The 20,456-nt window shown below is 32.5% G+C and overlaps 1 protein-coding gene across 2 annotated transcripts; it reads right to left on the reverse strand.

Annotated features, from left to right (window-relative positions):
- Positions 1–2,185: 2,185 nt before the first annotated feature.
- LOC111632502 (NADH dehydrogenase [ubiquinone] 1 alpha subcomplex subunit 7-like) lies at positions 2,186–19,673 on the reverse strand. 2 transcript variants are annotated; one of them, XM_023376932.1, is made up of 4 exons: positions 19,522–19,673; positions 4,549–4,595; positions 2,438–2,584; positions 2,186–2,374 (listed from the first exon to the last, which is right to left on the reverse strand). In XM_023376932.1, exons 1-4 carry the CDS (start codon positions 19,585–19,587, stop codon positions 2,299–2,301), a joined length of 336 nt encoding a protein of 111 aa, XP_023232700.1. In that variant the 5' UTR covers positions 19,588–19,673; the 3' UTR covers positions 2,186–2,298. The 2 variants fall into 2 exon arrangements, with proteins under 2 accessions (XP_023232700.1, XP_023232701.1); XM_023376933.1 differs by having other exon boundaries at positions 2,191–2,374; positions 2,455–2,584.
- Between the last annotated feature and the right edge of the window lie 783 nt (positions 19,674–20,456).

Raw genomic sequence — 20,456 nt, forward strand, 5'->3', positions numbered from 1 at the left:
AGACGAAATTACGTTAACTTGTATATTACCTACGAAAATAGAAAAAAAAATTCTTAATAAGTAGGTTTTCGTCTCACTAAGAATCGGACTTAAACAGTTTCCATTTATTATATATGATTAATATTTAACGGAAAGGTAATAAAAAATGTTCCTTCTTTCGGTATATTTCTTCTACAAATCACACGTTTTCTGCTTATTAAACGATCAGCTAGCTTCGTCTACATGGTAATTATACTAAAATATCAAATATTTTACTATTTTGTTTATTATTATTAATATTAAAATATAATAATAATAACAGGGCACTTCTATATTTTACTACAGTAGGTACGAGTTACATCTTCAGTTGCGCCATCTCTCGGAACGAAATGACAAAAATCAAAATTAAATTCGACATTAAATTTAGAATATATTTTTGCTTTTCTTTTGTAGAAATAAATGCTAATTTTGTACCCGAAAGTTTTTACATTGGCAATATCAGTAAAGAAAATTAAAAATTAAACTTAAAACCACCTTGAAAAATGTATTTACTAGTGATTTTTTTTTCAATACTAGTAGTGCCCATGCAAATAATAGCACTTATTTTTTGCATTCAATATTTTATTTTATATAAGTTTCACTTTTTCTTGGTAATGATTAAGAAACAAAATTTGGCATGGTAGCTTATATATAAGGAGTATTGATGCTATTAAATTTTGGTTGTTACAGGTCGAGGAGGTATTAGTCATATGTCATATCTCGAGAGGTGTAGGACTTAAACAAAATTGTAAATGCTAATAAGGAGTAAAATCTTCATTGGTTTTTTTTTATAAAACTCAACACATCAAAATTAAGCTGTTTGCCATTTTATAATAATTAATCATATAAAAACTTTTTATAACAAATTCTCACAGCAGATGGTGTTACACACAAATTTATGATTAATAATGTAAATGTCATATACTGTATATATATATATATATATATATAAATGGACGTGTCCCCCCCTATATTTCACTTTTCAGCCAAAACTACACATCGCACATGAATGGTGTTTGTATGTGGTAGTAGCCCCAAGTCTCCATTCGTGCACTATGGTGGTTGCGTCTCGATAGCTATAAGGGTGCGGGAGATATGGGGTTGAAAGTGGTTGAAAGTGGAAGATTTTCTATTTCGATTTTAAAAATTTTCGAATTCGAATTGGTTCGATTATAGAACGATTGTAAACGTTCCAGAAAATTGATCAAATTGAAAATAGTTCGTTTGACTGGACGTAAAAATTCTCTAATTAGTCTGGAAACGGGGGACCTAATTCTTGCATTCTGTGAAAACGGGCAAGATTGGCTATAATGTAATTATCTTAATCTTCACTATCGTTACTTTTTGCCCACAAATAAAAACCCAGCGAAGCGGGTCCTTGCAGCTAGATTCTAGATTACTTAGAAAAACAGTCTTTTATATATACTGTATAAAAAAACTATATTACATACAAATGTACGAACAAATAAAAACCCAGCGAAGCGGGTCCTTGCAGCTAGTTTATAATAAAATTTCGTAACAGCCGGGAAAGTTACACAATTCGTTGCTATTTTTATTATTTACTTTTTTGGGTTCAGGTGGTCTCTGGAAATTTGCAAAAGAACTTGAAGGGTCAAATTTGACACGATTACAATACTTTTTTCTGATGAATGAAAATCGTATTTTTTATAAACACCAGTCTTGATACTAAAAATAATCGATTTTGGATATCAATATTGACATGAAGCATACCACCTAAACGACATTTCTGGATCTGCCGGACAGTTATTCAGGGTCTCCAGTTTCTAACTTTACATATCTAGTCTCGATTTTAGTCTTGCCCCTGTAAATCATACTTCGCTTGATAACAATCGAGTCGTACACATCATCTACGTTCTGGTGTTTTTGAATTGAAATCACGTGACTTCCGGTCCAGCTATCTATTAATATATCTAGTCTCAATTTTCATCTATTTAATTCCATTCTTAAGTTTAATGATAAGCAGACATACGACCAGGAATGTAAAAATAGGCAATTTTCAAATTGCTGACCTATACATGTACAGTACAGTAAATGAAAATACAGTAGATGTCTGTTTTCATTAAGCTTTTACACAAGTCTTTCAATAAACTAGAAGTTATAATTTATTTCTTCTATTTATATCTAATAAAGACATTTAAATACAAAATTTTATCAAGTCCAATTTTCTTTTATTAAAACAATATAGATATTTTAAACACTAATTTCATCTCAATTCACTAAATTACAAGGTTCTATAAGGCTCATTCAATCTACTTATTCTTATTGAATCGACTCAACCTTCTTCCATACATATCCTTTTCCAGGTGTTATTGACAAAGGTTTTGGTTTTCCTGTACTAGGGTTTAAAAAAATAAGTAAGAATAAAAGTTGAATAAAAAATAATTTCAAAATTTCTTACACAGATTTTTCACTTGCAATAGATTTCATATTTGTTGGAGTTAATTCCAAAGGTGGTCTGCTCTCTCGTCTTCCATCTCTTGTATAATAATAGTTACTAGATAATTTATGTGAAGGACCTTCTGGTAAATTTGGCATTGGAGGTGACCTATTTATTTAAAAATTGCATTTAATATTGTAAAGAAAATTTAAAAAAAAATAACATATTTATTTAATTATCAATATTTAGATTTATAAATGTATTTAAATAATAGATTCAACAGACTATTTGCATGTGATGCCAGAGGTTTTTCTCATGTAACTCAATGACATTCTTATGCTATAGTGTAAGAGCTATTAGTAGGGATTTGTTACAGTGTACCATTCTGTTCCAACTGAATGAGCAGATATGCATATATGGTGGCTAAGTTATATGCTATCAGCAGTAATTTTTTTTTAGAAAGAGCATTGGCTATACATGTACAACAAATTCATCTGTAATACCAACTTCTTGTGGGTTTGGTTGCTCTAATCATTACATCAAAAACCTTTTGCAAAGAAAATTATTTTTCTATTTTCCACACAATAATCCTAGATTAATGTAAGAAGGCCTTATTAAGATCAAAAGAAAGACCTTTAAACCTGTAAAAATACAGATTTGTTCTATTCATCTTAAGGAAGTGTGTTTCATATTCCAAAGCTTCACAGATAGGAGACAAAGTCAGTTGCTATTGTAGCAAAGTTCACATTTGATGTAGAGAAAATGAAAAGATTCTGTATACTATTGGAGAGATTGCACTTTGTTAAAGAATACATGTTGGAAATTGTAGCAATGTTTAAGTCTTCACCACCTTTAAACACCCAGCGTATAGCCCTGATTTAGACCAGAGCAATTTCCACTTCTTTTCTGAACTGAAAACATTGCTAGGAGGGCAGAGGTTTGAGACTAATGATGATCTTCAACACATCATCATTACAGCCATCTCAAATCACTGGCGGCAACATTCTACGAAGAGGGGATTTAAAATCTCGTCCGCAGATAGACAAATGCCTCAATCTTCACAGTGATTATGTCGAAAAGTAACCATGTTTGTACCTAACTTTTGATAATTAATTCATTTTGTTTCTTTTTCAACCTCCGATGGTCCATAAGAAAGAAAAAAAAAAGCCTTTGTAGCTTGTCAATAATACTGTTCATTCATAGGTAATGTAAACTGAAAGTGATAAAATATAGCAGAACAACCAGTATTTGAGAGCTACATACAAACATACCTTTAGTTACATGCAAGAAGCAATTTATGATTTATGTATACATTTTACTTTAATATACAGGATGTTTCAAAACTATATGTCAGAAATGTAAAGGCAGGTAGAGGGGACCTAAATAAGCAGATTTCATATAGGATTGTGGGTGCGGAAATGCAGCGACAGGGCGCTGTTGACTTTAACAGATGAAAGCGCTTTGCTGGCTTGAATCATCATTCCCCACACAGATTTTGAGCAACATGCATCATTATACCAATGCAGAGCTTGCTGACATATATTTCATGTATGAGACTGCACAAGGAAATGGAGCTACTGCTCAAAGGATGTACATGGAGCGATTTCCAGGCAATAGATAGGATGGGGCAGACCTATTCTTTGGCCACCGTGCTCCTCAGATTTGACGTGCTTGAATTTCTTCTTTTGGGGTTACATTAACAGCATAGTATATGACAGTCCCATAACATCTGAAGAAGATCTGGTTGCCCGATTGTCTGTTGCTGCTAGAAATGTGCATGACATGCCTACATTTTTACTAATGTATGCCAATCCATGCGCCACTGCTGTGAATCTTGTATGGCTGTTGGTGGTCACTCTTTTAAGCAGCTATTGTAAACTGCTTGATAAATAAATTGTTGCTTTCCTTTGTCTTTACTTGTCTTTTCACTTACCTGTTGTTAATTTTAATTTAATACTGCCTTACATGCTACCACTTCAACACTGCATTTCCGCACCCACATTCCTATATGAAATCTGCTTATTTAGGTCCCCTCTACCTGCCTTTACATTTCTGACATATAATTTTGAAACACCTTATATTTTAATGGCAGAGTACTAAATTACTATAGAAGATAGCTTATCAGAAAATACCTTGTTGCCACATAATCTTGAAATCTGAGTGCATTCTTCATGGATCTCTGTAAATATATAATATACTAAATACATAACTATGCAAAATTCATTTATTAAATATTGATGATAATATACAATTATATACACAAAAGAATATTAAATATTTGACTGAATTGTTTTTTGAAAACTATAATATAATTTATATGACTTTTTAATTATTAAAAATACATCCAAATACAGTATTACATTATGTATATCTGTTTCAGAGTATTTTCTTAAAATTTTATTTATAATAAGTGTTTTGTATAAAACATATAAATAATGTTCCAACTACAGTGGAACCCCGGTTAACGAACGTCCTGGTTAACGACCAAATCGGTTAACAAACTTTTATTTTGAAAAAATTTTGTCTCGGATAAGGAACAAAATTCGGATAACGAACTTAACGGCTTTTTGTGTCAAATTTGTAAGCTTGCCGACTTTTAGGGAAAATCAGTTAATCGTGTGTCGATGATGGTCTAGGATCCATTCGTACGTTGGTGGTGGTGGAGGAGACAAAGATGACAAGTATTTTACAGTGAAAATCGTTTATTAGAACGGGAAGATGCTTACATATTTGAGGTAGTTGGAAATGGCTTATCTACAGTATTTTCTCTCGGCACTGAGGAGTGGCGTATCGCTGGTCCTACGATAGTGCAAGCTGATCAGTCGTAGCCCCAGAGCGGACGAGATGGGTTCGCTTGGTCACAGAAGCGATGGTAGGTGACAGAGCTGCAACGACTGGAGCGGTCCGCGAGACACAACACAAATTTTAGCGGGCACGACTTCAGGCTTAATCCAGATGAAGACGACACAGATTAATCGCCATAGAATTTTTAGGAAAACTGCGTTTTGACCTTGAGATTCGGGGTTTTTATAGTATTTCTTCCTTGAATCTCACCTTACGATTAGTCCTGCGTCCCATTCCTCGCTTCCCGATTGTTTTCTTCTTTGTCTCCAGGTGAAAACCGAAACCAGATCAGGTCACGAGAAAGGTTTGTTCCGAGGCGTTTATTTGACACCTGTTCGTCAACTCTGATCAGAGATTGTTGATAAACCTATAAGCCTTTCGCTCATAATTTAGCCTATTGTTTCTATCTGTCATTTTAGAACTTTAACGATCGTATGTGATGTTTTTATACCCGTCAAATCTTTCCCCTTTTCCGAAAATTTAACCTAGATCGACTGTTTATGAGCACTTTTTCCTATATTTTCATTAAAGAAAACCCATTTTACAAATAAAATTACAAAAATACTGACGGCTAGAACGGATTAATTGTATTTGCATTAATTTCTATGGGAAAAATTGCTTCGGTTTACGAACAATTCGGTTAACGAACGGACTCGTGGAACGGATTACGTTCGTTAACCAGGGTTCCACTGTATCTACAGAGTTTAAATCAAGAAAATAATCATTTCTCATGACATCATCATCAAATTAAATATTTCTTTGATAACCAACAAGAATTATTGAAGAGTTGTTGAAATTTTCTCATTTCCTTCTACATTCACCAGACTTGACACTGGGCTGCAAATTTCAAATCTATCCCTTCTCAATATCGTCCGTCTTTCATTAATCTCAAGAATGGAGTTAGCTAGAAGAAAATCAAGACCAGATATGGAATGCTTAGGAGCCAGAGTGGGGTTCACATAATGTTATTTTTTAAATCCTGTATTTTTTACAAAATATCTCAGTTTATGTTAGAAATGTCAATTTACTGCAATCCAGAGAGTTATTGAATTTTTCCCAGCATTGAAGTCATATTTCCATTCTAAATATGCAATAGCGATCCATTCCATAATGAAATAGTGATAAGCCGTATGGGAAAGGAAGTTGATTTCCTTCTTTCTCTGAATATGACAAAAGTTACATCCTTTCGGGCAAAATAATTTAAACAAATAAAATATTTATCCTCATTATTGTAAATCAATTAATCTAATTAACTTGTGGATCTCACTCTCATTTTGCAAAGCTTTATAAATCACACCATTTTTCACTAATACTGTACTTTGATCTTTCAGTTCACTCTACACTTCAAATTTGCTTTCACAATATTTTTTCACACATACAAACTCATCTTCATTCACAGTAAAATTTAGTGACACTTTCTTCATGAATACGTAGCTTTTTTTCTATATTCTTCCAAGTTATAGGCTCCTTTCTCTTCAAATTCACCCAATTCATAGGCATGAGAAACAGTGTACACCACTCCTAAATGTATTCAATAAAAGTGTCACAGAAATCTACTACATATCTTTCAAACTTTTCAACTGTTATGTGCCCTTCTTTTTCTAACTCTTGCAACTGATTTCTCACAGTAATAAGAAGTTTTTCTGCCCTCCTGCAATTTAACTTTTCCACAAGTTTGTTACTTCATCCTTTACTTCAATTACTGTTCTCTTTGCTTTTCAACATATTTGATGCTTTCATAAAAGGTTTATAACTGGTTAGCAAGGAAATGTAGAAGTATATGTGAAAGTGGATTATCAAAGAAATTTTTTGACTGATAGGACATTTATCAATGGAATGGAAATATGACTTCAATGCTGGGAAAAATTCAATAACTCTCTGGATTGCAGGCATGAGAGAGAGAGAGAGCCATCTTGTCTTGTTGTTACCCAAAACAGTTTTATACTCTATATTGGTGAATTCACAAAATAATTGGAGTTCCTTAACTCATACACAATAGCGCGGTTGAGGCCGAAGTTTTAAACGCGAAAACATGTACGTCAGACGTTCAGTGCTGCTTTCCTGTAAGCCTAGAAGTTTGACAATGGTGTTTGGATAGTCAGTGGAATCATGCTCGACATTCCAAACACCACTGTCAAACTTCTATGCTTACAGGAAAGTGGCACTGAATGCCTGATATACACGTTTTCACGATTAAAACTTTGTCCTCAACCTTGCTAATAAACCCGTAAAGCAATAATCAACATCAATGAACTGTCTGATCAATTCCCTCTCTTGATCCAGATAAACATTATAAATAGCTAATTTGTTTGGTTGTTCTACTCACAATTCCTCTATATTGCTTTACCTGCAGCAGTCTGCACAGTATTATGTATTACATAGGTAAGATTACTGCTATGTATTGCAGCGCCATCTCTGGCAATTCTTAAATGTATATAGTTGGTAGTGCGCCTGTGCACCACGTTCAGTTCTGTACCGTTCCTTGTTCAATAAAGACGTGCTTGTTACTTGTTCATAAGAATCCATCTCCATCCTTCTTAATCTAATTCCGACAACTCTACATACCAATTACTAGTGCCAATTGAATTGTTGGTAGTATTTTCTTGCATTTTGAAGTACAAATCATTCTTTCCCTTTCTCTTCTTTCCACTGAAGTTCATATTTGTATTATCTGCTGATATAGCTATAACGTTTTCAAGATCAAACTTCTTTAACACAACCAACACAAAAGAAAATAACAATTCTGAAGTTTCACCACCTAAATTAACTAACACCTTCACCTTAACTCCTTTTTCTGCATGATAATATCTCAGAGACACTAACATTTTGTCCAAGTGGTTAGATGTGTTGACTAATACTGATAAGAAATAAGCTTCTTTCAGGTCTTCATTAATCTGTTTAATCGCAATTAGTGCAATAACATTAGTGATTATTGCCTTGCACTTTGTTTACAAACATCTGAATTTATCGTTGAAAAGTTCTTTATGATGGCAATTATGCAGTCCGTGGACTTAAAGCTGTGGTTATGCACTGCCATGTGATAAGCAAAGGTTGCCTCCTGTGGCACCAGCAATAACTGTATCCATTTCACTTCAAAGTTTTCACATTTAAGAAATTACTTATATTGCTGCTGGAAACCTTAATTTGAACAGCATGTTTGTTTTTTTTTATTTTCATTTTCACATAATTCATTTATGTCTGACCAACCACTATGTGATATGGAAAATTTAGAGTTACAACTTGTGCATTGCATATTTTCATCTATACTTTTAATAAAGGCAAATTTTCTTCTAATATTATCATTTATACTGCACTTATGTTTTGGCATTATGTGAATGAAAATTGATAAAAATTATAACAATTTACGAATCTTCTTCCAGTAGTATGAGATGCTCGAATTTTCATATGTGAAATGTCTGTCCAATCAGACTGCCGGACAGGATTATCAGATAGAAACAGAAGTAAATTGTCAAAGTTAAACACAAAAATCATCAAAATTGCCAGTTCATCAATTTATAGTCAATATTCATTCTGTAACAATAAACTAACTCCTTATATTGTACTGTACCTATATATATATATATATATATGTTATGGACAAAGTGATTAATACAGGCATTATGAATAATGACCAACAAAATCGGGCATTGTAATAAATTTCAATAATTTATCAAATTGACCGGTCATTATGAATACTGCTACCACCTAGTCGGGCAAAGTGATAATAATACGTTGAGGAGTGATCATCCGGCATACGTTAGCCAATCAGAACTTACATCTTACTTGCTCACGCGTATTGCATTTAGTACCGAACTTTAAATTTAAATTTATGTGACCAGTAGTTAATCTTTCTTCTTTGACAAAAGTAACGATCATGAAGGAATCATTAAGTGATATGAATAATCGCTTCAACAACCGATTAAACGAGTTAAAAACCAAAAGGGCTGAAGAAGTAGCATATGGTCTTTTAGATATTTTTACAATTTTCGGTGCACCAAGTATTCTACAAAGCGATAATGGCAGAGAATTCGCCAATAATATCATCAAACAAATGTGTAATATGCGGTCCGAGTTAAAAATGGTGCATGGAAAGCCCAGGCACTCACAAAGTCAGGGTTCAGTAGAAAGATGTAATCAAGACGTAGAAAATATGCTTAGTTCTTGGTTGGAGATTAACAATACTAACAAATGGTCGGAAGGATTACGTTTTGTACTACTGATGAAAAATCGAGCGCATCATACTGGTATAAACTGCAGCCCCTATGAGGCCATGTTTGGAGCAAAGTTAAAAGTTGGACTAAAGAATTTTATACCCAACGAATCGTTGTTCAACGTTAATACGGAAGAGGATCTACAGAGACATTTTAAAACTATCAACGAAGTAAGTCAAAGTTGCTCAAACTCTGAAAGTCCGGGTACCGTCCAAGAAAACATTATGAAATATTATCTGATAATGCCACCCTTACATAGCAATATAACTGATGAAGTTCAAAGATCTACATCGTCTTCACGTGAAAAAAATCTAAACCAGGATGTTATTAGTATTACAGAATTGGTGAATGAAGAAGAAACAATCCAAACAATTGATCCAAAAAAAGAAGAAAAAATAAGAAGTGTGTCTAAAACAAGGGCTTTGTTTAATCTTAAAAAGCAAGCAGAAAAAATGATTAATACATCAAATTCCAAATACACAGCAGCTATTGTTGGTGATACAGTAAGGATTCGTGTACCTGATGAAGATCGAGCCCGCAGTGATGGAAAAAATATTTTAGGTGTCGTTGTTGCGGTTAAAGATAAAAACCTTTACAAACTGGGTACCAAACATGGCATATTAAATCTATTATATTCCAGAAACCAATTTACTGTTTGTAAAGAAAACTTTATTTCTGTTGGAGATGTACCGGGTGCAGAAATTTCGCTTAGAGAATGTGCAAGAATGTCATCAATTCCTGATGGCCACAACTATAGTTAATGCTGCTGAAAAATTGGTTGAAAATCTAATAGATGCAAATGCTACCCAAAAAAAAAAAATTATGTAATTCCAAATGTCATGAAAATGTTAATTGCTCAAATAAATAAACTAAAAAGCATTTAATTTTTTATATAATTTATACCAAAAATTGTTAATAATACTTTTCGTTAATATTAGTTTAATTAATATAGTTAATAGTACTTTGATATAATTTACAAAAAATAAATATTTCTAAATGAAATAAGTGGAGTTTTTTTAATCAAATTTAAAATTCTGTACTAAACGCTGTACGATACGCACATGCAACTCAGCGTGCCGATTGGCTAGCGTATGTCAGATGATCACTCCTCAACTTATTATTATCACTTTGCCCGACTAGGTGATAGCAGTATTCATAATGACTGGTCAATTTGATAAATTAATCAATATTTATCACACTGCCCGCCCTATTTGGTCATTATTCATAATGCCCGGTCATTATGAATAATGCCCGATTAATCACTGTCCATAACATATATATTGTTATTTCCTGTAAAAAGCTGGACATTTGGAAAAAAATCAGGGCACTGCAACATTTTATCAAAAACTGGGACTGTCTCAGGAAAAATGAGACGAATGGGAACCCTAGGCCAGATGCACTGATTATATACCGTATTTACTCGGATATAAGACGATCTCGCATATAGGACGAGATGTGATGTTAAAGATCAAAATAAAGAAAATTAGATTTATTAATACAATTCTAATTTTATTTTGTTTAATCACAAATAAAATATCAAATGCATGTAAATGCATACATTGTCCCACAAAAATTACTGGCATTTTAAACTTCAAGTAAAATTCTTCTAAAATTGAAATATAATTTGTTCATGCAAAGCTGGACAATTATTGGGAACCTTTTTTGCCAATTCTTAACAGTCGAATTCACTCTTCATCAATTACACTTATGAGTTTCTCTGAATTCTGATTTCCAAATAATCATCTGTTTTTACGTGGGAATGAATTGAAACTTATATCGGGCTCCTATGTAATTTTGGAATTCAATTCAAAAGCTTTGCTTTTCCTATTGCTATTCATCTTTACTCCTGATAATACACAAGAATGATTCAAACGACCCAAATAAAATACTTTTGTGTTTAAACACCAGAAGGTGAGAATCTGGTAAAAAAATGCAAATACACAATTACAAAAATTATTGCAAAAACAAAATGTATTCTTCGCTCGTGCTTATAGGACGACCTTGGTCAGTGAAGCAGTGATAAATGAATAAAAACCTCGTCTTATATGCAAGTAAATATGATATATACTTTTGGCCTGAACTGGAAGTCACATGATTTTTTAAATTAAAATATAATTACAAATTGCAGCCTGACATTATGATGATGTCACAAAATATACATTGTTTTTTCCTCTTAGATCTTACTTTAATAGAAAAAGATGTATAACTTTTGTTACCTTTGACATTCTTAAATCTGAGTTTTTGGCCAGCAAATATGAAAGCTTTTAGGCTAGTTAAATTTATTCAAAAGATTGCAAAAAGTAATCAAAATTAAATGAATATGTATTATCTTTGTATAAAAAACTCTTTAAACAATAATGCTTTTGTTTCATTACAGAATATAAGAGTAATGAAATATTCATACTCTGAAAATTATTCTATTAGAGATAAACATGCAGACTCTATATTCATCAATAGAATAAAATTCTAGAATGAATTTTTAAAATGCTATAACAGTAACAATATCAACAAAACATATCTACAGTAACAATTCTACAGTAAAATATTCTACAGTAACAATATCAACAAAATTAATTGAAGTATTTCTGTTGAATTTGCCATTTTAAACCAAAGTATCATGAAACAAGAAACATGATTACCATTTCATGTTACAATAAATCAAACAATACATTGAAAATTAAATGATTTTCAATAGAAGAGTATTGAAGTCACATTTGTCATGGCTTTTTATTTCTTTCAATCATTTAATAGGCTAATTAATAATATAAAATAATTACGACAATATTGTTTTCATGGATTTATTTTGAATTATTTAAAAAAGAACATTTTCCATATACTAATTTCATTATATATTAATTAAACTTAAAAGACAAATTTAAATTCTGTATATATTTTGACCTCTCACCTCATACAAAATTTATTCAATCTACATTGACATAACATGACTTTAAGCATTTAAGATATAGACCAGTGAAAATCATGGTCTATATCAGTGTTTTTCAACCTTCTTGAATAAGCGATCCCTTTACAAGTTAAAAAATTCTGGCAACCCCCAGGGCCATATTAAAACTAGTCAGTGATTTTAAAAACTATATACAGTCGACCCCCCTATAACGTACGTTCCTATAACGACAATTCCTATAACGTAGCAAAAAAATTGTAGAAACTTTCGTATAACGTACCTCCTATAACATTGTTTCGCGACAAGATTGATAGAGTCTGGACCAATAGTGGATGAGCAGCCGAACTACTTTCCTCCGACCCTGCGCCACGCTACGGAGCGGCTAAATTGAGTTTGCTATCGTCTGTTTAGTATTATATATAAATTATATATAAATTAGGTACTGTACATATAATTATATATTAATTATATATAAATTAGGTACTGTATATATAATTATATATTAACTTAATTTATTGTAACTTTATTATAATTATATATATGCTTTCTGCCGCCTGGCAACACGCTACGGAGATTTTAGGCTAGTAAGTTGAGTTTATTATCGTCTGTACAGTATGTAAATTAGGTACCGTAAGTCTAATACAGCACTAATTTTATACATTTCTTGTGAAAGAAACACTTCTTATTCAACGTCCATAAAAATTATTTATATTAATGATGTCTCCAAAGGTCAAGTTATTTTTCTGCCAAAAATTCGTTATCAGAAATTGCGGCCGTCGTTTCGTGTGCTGTTCCGCGATGAAAACCAGCTTTAAGCAACGGCGTAGTCGAACGGTACACACTCGGTAAGTAATCCTATAATTTTTTGTTTATAGCATAGTTTATACAGATTATTCCCAAAAAATTATACGTATTTTGGAAATGTTGAGTGGAATTAGTCTAGAATCGGTTAATTTTATAGAAGAAAACCTTTCAAACAGCCTTAGTCCGTAAAGTTCCCACCTATTGGGCTGCGATTGGCTCATGTATTTAATCGTTCCTACAACGTAATTTTCGGTTAGCGTGGAATGTATCTAAGCGTTATAGGGGGGTCTACAGTACAGTTGTCCCTCGATAATCCGACAGGTATGGGACCAAAGGTGTGTCGGATTACCGAAAATAATTACATATTTCGCATTGTTTTGCTAGCAGTAACTTACAATATTCTCTACTCCAACTGTTCGAACAGAACTGCTCACATAAAACACACGAAATGCGTGTCATCAAGTAAGAATTGGATGGGGAGATTCACATCGCAACATGCTTTTGTGCAAGCAGACACGTAACGGGGACGGGTACCTTGACAGGAAGTGCGTCAGACTACTGAGCATGTCAAATTAAAAAACGTTGGACTATCGAGGGACAACTGTATTTAAGTTTCTTTCTGTTGAGACCTAAATATTGATCAAAAAACCAATTGTACTGTAAAATAAACAGGCACAGCCTTCTCACTGAAATTGTAGTTTTTTTTTTATTGTAGTGTAGGACCTACAAACACTTGTCTTTTTCTTTTACCCGCTACCCCCGTGTAAGGCTTCGTGACCCACAGGTTGAAAAACACTGGTCTTTATCAAAGGTTCCCAATTAGTGGTACGCGAAATTGCATGAAGGGCAGCAATCCAAAATCGGTCTATTTAAAATTTAAATGCATGAGATGAAGCAATCAAAAAAATAATGGCTGGACCATCAAAAATTCAGCAATTCACATGATGTCGAACGCACAAATTTGTTTATTTATAACTAAAAATATTCTCGAAATTTCATTAAAAAAAATGCATTTGTGACAATACCTAAATGAAATTCTTATGCAAGAAACAAAAATTGTACAATTAACACAAATTGTGTTAATTGTACAATTATCATTATCATTATGTCAGTGAAGCAGCAATAAAATAGTTACTACCAATTTGCAAAACATACCTCTGCGAGAGCGGATTTTCGGCCATGACAAACATGGAAACAACATCGTCACTGACTTTAACTCGAAGATGACTTGAAACTGAAGCTGACCAAAAAGCAACCAGATTTTACAAAGTTGTACAAAGAAAATCGTGCACATTTGTCACATTAAAATTAAATAACCTTATGTTATTTTCATTATTTTTAGAATTGTATTTTAAAGGTAATATATGTAAAAAAAAAAAAACATATTCTATTTATCATTAGCTGTCTACCCACAGCTAAGAACCTTGACGGGGATGACATGTCCTTACAAAACCATTTATGATAGAAATTTCTTACAGGTAATCAACAGGCTGTTCGTCATCAAGAAGTTGTTCATTGATCAGTCAGTTGATAGTTCAATACAGTTCACAGGTATTACAGGATCTGGCACGTCCATTAACTCTCGCACTGAGGATATGTGATGACCATGACCCCTGGGAAGAGATGTCAATGAGATGATCGTTTTCGTACTTGGTGAAGTCAGGTGATGACGTTGAAGTTGTGTGACAGCGGGTATATCTCAGGCACAAACAACACAGATTTGTTGCGTGTAACAATGGGCAAAAATCTTCAACTCAACCCGAGATTCAGGTTTTTTTTCTTCCTTTCATCTCATATTTTGATTGGTTCTATTTCCCTTGTCTTGCTTTCCGATTGGCCTTTCCCAGTCTCCAGATGAAAACAGAGATCAGTTCAGACCACAGTCTTGAAGAGTTTTTGATACTATTCTTCAACTCTGACTGGGAGATGATGGAATTATGAAACCTGTGCTCATATTTTACTCTATTATTACCTCTTCTCTGATGTTTTAGAAATCGAATGATCTAGCACAATGTCCTTTGACTGTCAATCCACACATCTTTCTGATTTTCTAATTTAGATTGAAAATTTATAAGTGCCTTTGTCAAAGTTCCATCTCTCTGCCTCAACATTTATCTATGATCTATCATATGTGCAAGTCCCTGAGATTCCTCATTCATCTCCGCACCACGATTTTTCAAACTACAGTTTTTTTCCTCTCTCCCCCTTAAATAACTTTTGTTTTGTTTTGTCTCAGGAATTTTTATATAAACAGTACAATTTTGCAATTTTGGCCCGTCTGGAACCTCACACTATAAATAAGTAGTGTCACTAATAATAATAGGTGCTACTCTAGGGGAGGGGTCTAGTCTAACTATTAATTGATCACAGATGTAACAAATCTTTGTACAAATGAGTTTCTTCTCATATTTTTAAATATGCCACAAATATTATGAAAATATAACCATTAGCCATCTCTTGCCGTGTGCAACACACTGAGAATCACTGATATGAACTAATAAAGATTTATTTTAACTAACTAGCCAATATTAGATAGAAATATATTGAATATACTGTCAAAACTACAGTAAAACCTGTCTATGGCAACCACCCACGGTTCCTTCAAAAAGTGGTCCAATACAGGTGGTGCTGTAATACCGTATTTCCGTACGTATTTTGCACACTTTTTAGCCATTTCTACTAAGCAAAACTTGAGGCTAGCAAAAATAAGCAAATTTTTTCAACAATAGGGCTATATTGGTATTGTATTTTATTCTTATCGGATAACCCGATTTACAGGAGTCATCATGATATTATAAGACAGATTTAACACCAATATTTTAAAGATTAATACAATACTCGCATTTTCTCGATTATAATGCACACTTTCTTTTTTCCAACTTAATTAATTCGACTCGGTTCTTTTTGTTCACTCCTCAGTTACGTGTATTACGTCATCAATATACAAGCGCGTCCTATCTCTCCATCACTTTGCTTTTGGTTTTCGTTAGTTTAATCTTATTTTAACTTTAAAAATACTGTATTTTTTAATATTTAACATTTTCTTAATTAATTAAGTACAATAAGAAAAATTATTAATTAATAATAAAACTTATTTTTTCTCATTATACGATTTCATTACAATCGCGGAATCGAAAAAGGAAGTAAAACTGATTTTTGCGTTAATGCGTTTATTGTTTTTTGAATTTGCCTGCGAAAATTACTTGGATATTATTTTTCTAAAAATATCGTGGAAATAAGGTAGGTTGATACAGAAACTATTTATCGCACGTGTACTGTATATGAGCTTCAAAATAAATAAATAAAAATAGATTTTATCAAACGATGAGATCAGCCAATTAATTGTATTGTGTACAATATTTTACACTCCCAAGGAAAATACTGTAGGTCTAGGGTAAAATAAATTTTGTTTTCCCACAGTTAAACTTTGCCGCTAATTGCCATTGTAATAACTTTAATACGATTTTCTAACGACAGCTCTTTGCATTTCGAACATTTTCCAACAAACTGAAATGAATTTCCTTTGTTGCTAGACTAATTTATTAACACCTGCACCTAATTTCAAGGTTGGGAGAAGTGCCCAGGATGGGTTCGAACGAGAGTTTAAACTAATTCATTATATTAGGAAGCGGAAACATTGTTGAGATGGGTTCTTACAATAGTTTAGACCAGATACATTCGCGAAAGTGGTCGCTTATTACAGGTGTTGTATGTTGTTTTGGACCAAAAATCGATGCCCGCGGTCGCGTTACACAGGTGGTTGTTTAATACAGGTAACTTATACGAAGACTCTATGGATAAACTATTCCGTGCCAGAAATTTTTGCCCGTTTTGACAGGTTTTCACTGTATACATTTTTCAAACTATAGTAAATTACAATAATCAGTGATGTACAACTTTTAATGATTTAACATTATTATTATTTAATTAAGTGGAAAAAGGCAGAGACTATGCTAGAACACAATTTCCAGGACACTAGCAGGCTGCTAACTTCCAATAATTATCCCTATCACTGCACATAAAATTATCAATCTGGATTAAAAAAAAAAAAATAGACATCTTTAGCATAAGAAAATTGTCAACATTATTTCATGTCTAATCACTCTCATTTCTTTGCTTATTTTTTGGTTTGGTTTGGTTTGATGTGATACTGGCAATGCAACACATCAGCAATCTGCCAATAGAAAGGCCTCCAGAGGAATTTCTATGTAAAACAGACCCCTATTTAGATATTAGAAGAATGAAGAAAATCCTTAAAAATTCCATGTTGTCAGCCAATTGGTCAGATGCAAACAAACATTTTCAACCTCATCAGTAACCCTCCTCATATACAAGCAGACAAAACATTCAAATGAGGTTCCAAAAGTTCAATGTAAATTTTAACACAGCTAACGACATTGGAGTATTCTATGCATTTGAAAATTTTAAAATTGAAATAATAAAACACCTTGCAGAACCAACAAACTCCAGTAAATAATCACGAACAGGACTAATATTTTCAATCTGTGTCTCTAATTATTTACTGGAGTTTGTTGGTTCTGCATGGTGTTTTAGTATTATATACTTACACTCCAGTCTGAAGAACTGTTGTGAGTAGAATTTTAAAATTAGCCAAAGGTAAACAAAATTTTAATTTAAAACCAAAGTATTTAAATTACCTCATTTTCAACTTCTGTGGATGTTTTGACAGATCTGAACACACAACCAACTACAGGAAACTGTCATGAGTTTGAAATTCAAGGAACAAAATAATTCAAACTGACGTCAAATTATCAAGTTTTGAGATTTACCTATTTCTGTACATTATGCCAAATGCTATGTAACTCACGTAATTTATTAATTAAGCAAACAGAATATGACTACATATGCAAAATATTACTTTTGTTAATTAATAATTAAAGATCTTACTTCCAAATGGATGCAAGTGCCAAATTTGTGATATTTGATGTAATATTACTCATTGCAAGTTCTACTGTATATGTAATAAGTTTGTGTGTCAAATAGGCCCATATACAATAGGAAAATTAACCTCTAATTCATGTTCGTTTACAAACTGACATATATTCTTTCTACTGTAATTCTTCCTTTCCATACATACATGCATCCATACAAAAATAAGCTTTTTTATTATTATTATAAATAAACTGCAGGTAGACATATGTCTGATGATAACCTCACAGGTTGCCAGACAAGTTTTATAAAAAGTAAAGCAGAATTCTTGAAAAGTAACCCAAATTATTTTTAAAGTAGCCCAAAAAATAGCAAGTCATCCAAATCTAGTAGTATAGAATCCTACAAATATCTAATTCTGCTACTTGCAGCCCAATCTTGTAACCCTAAAACCATGCCATATTTTATGAGATAAGAGAAAAAGGATATTTGGGTGTCATCTTACCCATTAACTGTGTGTTACTGTAAAAGCAAAGCCATGTTGACCAGATTAGAGTTGTTCATGCTCTATTATTCTCTTATAGTATGGAGGCATTTGAACTTTGATCTAAACATATGAGTTAATAATATACATATATCATAGTTTGAACAGAATTTTCGCTTCAAATTTCAAAATAATCCTATTTTGAACTAACCAAACATATAAACCTCTATATCCCTAGCCAGGACAAATAGTACAGCTACAAACTAACAGGATTTTGAACTATCCAAGTTTGAATTAACGAGGATTTCCCGTACCAGCATCTAGTAGTTTTAGCCACTATCTCTGCCGTGCCCAACTTTTTGATAAATAAAAAATAATTTTGTGTCATTTAAACCAAGATAACAATATCAAAATGTATAGATATGTAATATGAAGAACAAAACATAAATAGTATAACAAGAAAATCACAAAATATTCATTCTTAAATTTTAAGAAATCTAACAGCAAAATTGTTGAGCGAAATAAAATTTTTACAGTAACTGATTTATAACTGATATATATTACAGGATTGATATAACTGTTATGGTAAGAGTTATATTTTTTTTTTCTTTGTGTTGAAACCATGCCCTTTTTAGATAGTTTTTTAATTAAAAAGACCATGAAATGTTGATATTAGACACTGGATTTTTATTCTCCTTTGAACTGTAAATTTACAGACTGGTTTAAAGACTGCAAAGCATACAAGGGAATAAAGTGAATGTGAAAATGTCCAGTATCTAATATCAATATTTCATGGTGTTTTTAAAAAACAATATTTACATTTGTTTATAACACATATTTGTTTATTTAAAATTTGAATTATTTTAATTTAAAAAACAAACTTTAAACTGAACTTTTTGAAAACATATTCTGTTACATTTACGAATATATTTAAAATTTGCAGACTGCAAAATTTTAATTGTATACAAACCCCCAGCAAGAAGTTCCTAAGCATCTGCAATATGGGAGAAACATCCCTTGGCTGAACTTTCGTCATATTATTAACTAATCAAACCTCCTGATCAGTTTCTCTGCTCCAAACCATAATAAGTTGAATAGAGTGTTAACTTTTTTCGCTACAAGATGTCGCTCTACTGATTTTATGTTTCTAACGAAAATATATTACAATTTTTAGTTAGCAAAGAGATTTTTAAATATCTACGTATTTTTTATTACTGCATTTAAAATAATAATTTAAATTCTTTTAATGAGTCTTTCTTTTCTCTGAAATGTAGGGGCGGAAACAGTTTAAAAACAAATTAATACTAAAAGGGTTTTTAGCAAGCCCATAATGGGGCGGCCGGGCCCGACATATCCGGATGGACCACCTTTCGAAAAATTCCTGGGGTTTTTCGATCCCGAGTCTCTCCAGAGTGGTAGGTTGCTACCCTAACCACTCGTCCATCTGGCCGTCAAAATGTTGGTATCATTGTCAAAATGTATTAAAGAATCTTATCACATGTGAGAATTGAATAAATATAATTCAGTTAAATTAAATGATTTGACGGCTGGATGGTCGAACAGTTAAGAACAGTCTACCATGTTGGGATCTGTGAATGAATCCAGACAAATTGAAAAATCACAAAGAATAAACCCATCATGACTGTTCCGGATTCACGAAAGTGTCGTTAGTTACAACGTCGTGGCGTTAAATATGAGAAATTTAGGTCAGATTGTGTATGCAGTTAACAAAGCTCATCGTAACACGATTTACTATTTACGAGAAAATATCAGTGATCTGATTTCGAGAATTTACTATTTCGTCCAATAGGAATATAGTCCTTGAAATTTTTAAAATGGCGCAAGTTCTCTCGGACAAGTAGAATATATAAAATATTTGTGACCTTCCTACGTACGATTTACGCG

This window comes from Centruroides sculpturatus, unplaced genomic scaffold (assembly GCF_000671375.1).
Source record: "Centruroides sculpturatus isolate CEXI.00-Female unplaced genomic scaffold, Cexi_2.0 scaffold752, whole genome shotgun sequence".
NCBI lineage: Eukaryota > Metazoa > Arthropoda > Arachnida > Scorpiones > Buthidae > Centruroides > Centruroides sculpturatus.

What these genes read in the sequence shown, in the direction of transcription:
- LOC111632502 (XM_023376932.1), bottom strand. Translation starts at nt 19,587, where the DNA reads ATGACGAAAGTTCAGCCAAGGGATGTTTCTCCCATATTGCAGATGCTT. An exon ending in TTAGGAACTTCTTGCTGGGG is followed by an intron (nt 4,596 to 19,521) that starts GTTTGTATACAA and finishes ATATATTTACAG; the next exon opens with AGATCCATGAAGAATGCACT. An exon ending in ATTGCAAGTGAAAAATCTGT is followed by an intron (nt 2,375 to 2,437) that starts GTAAGAAATTTT and finishes TTTAAACCCTAG; the next exon opens with TACAGGAAAACCAAAACCTT.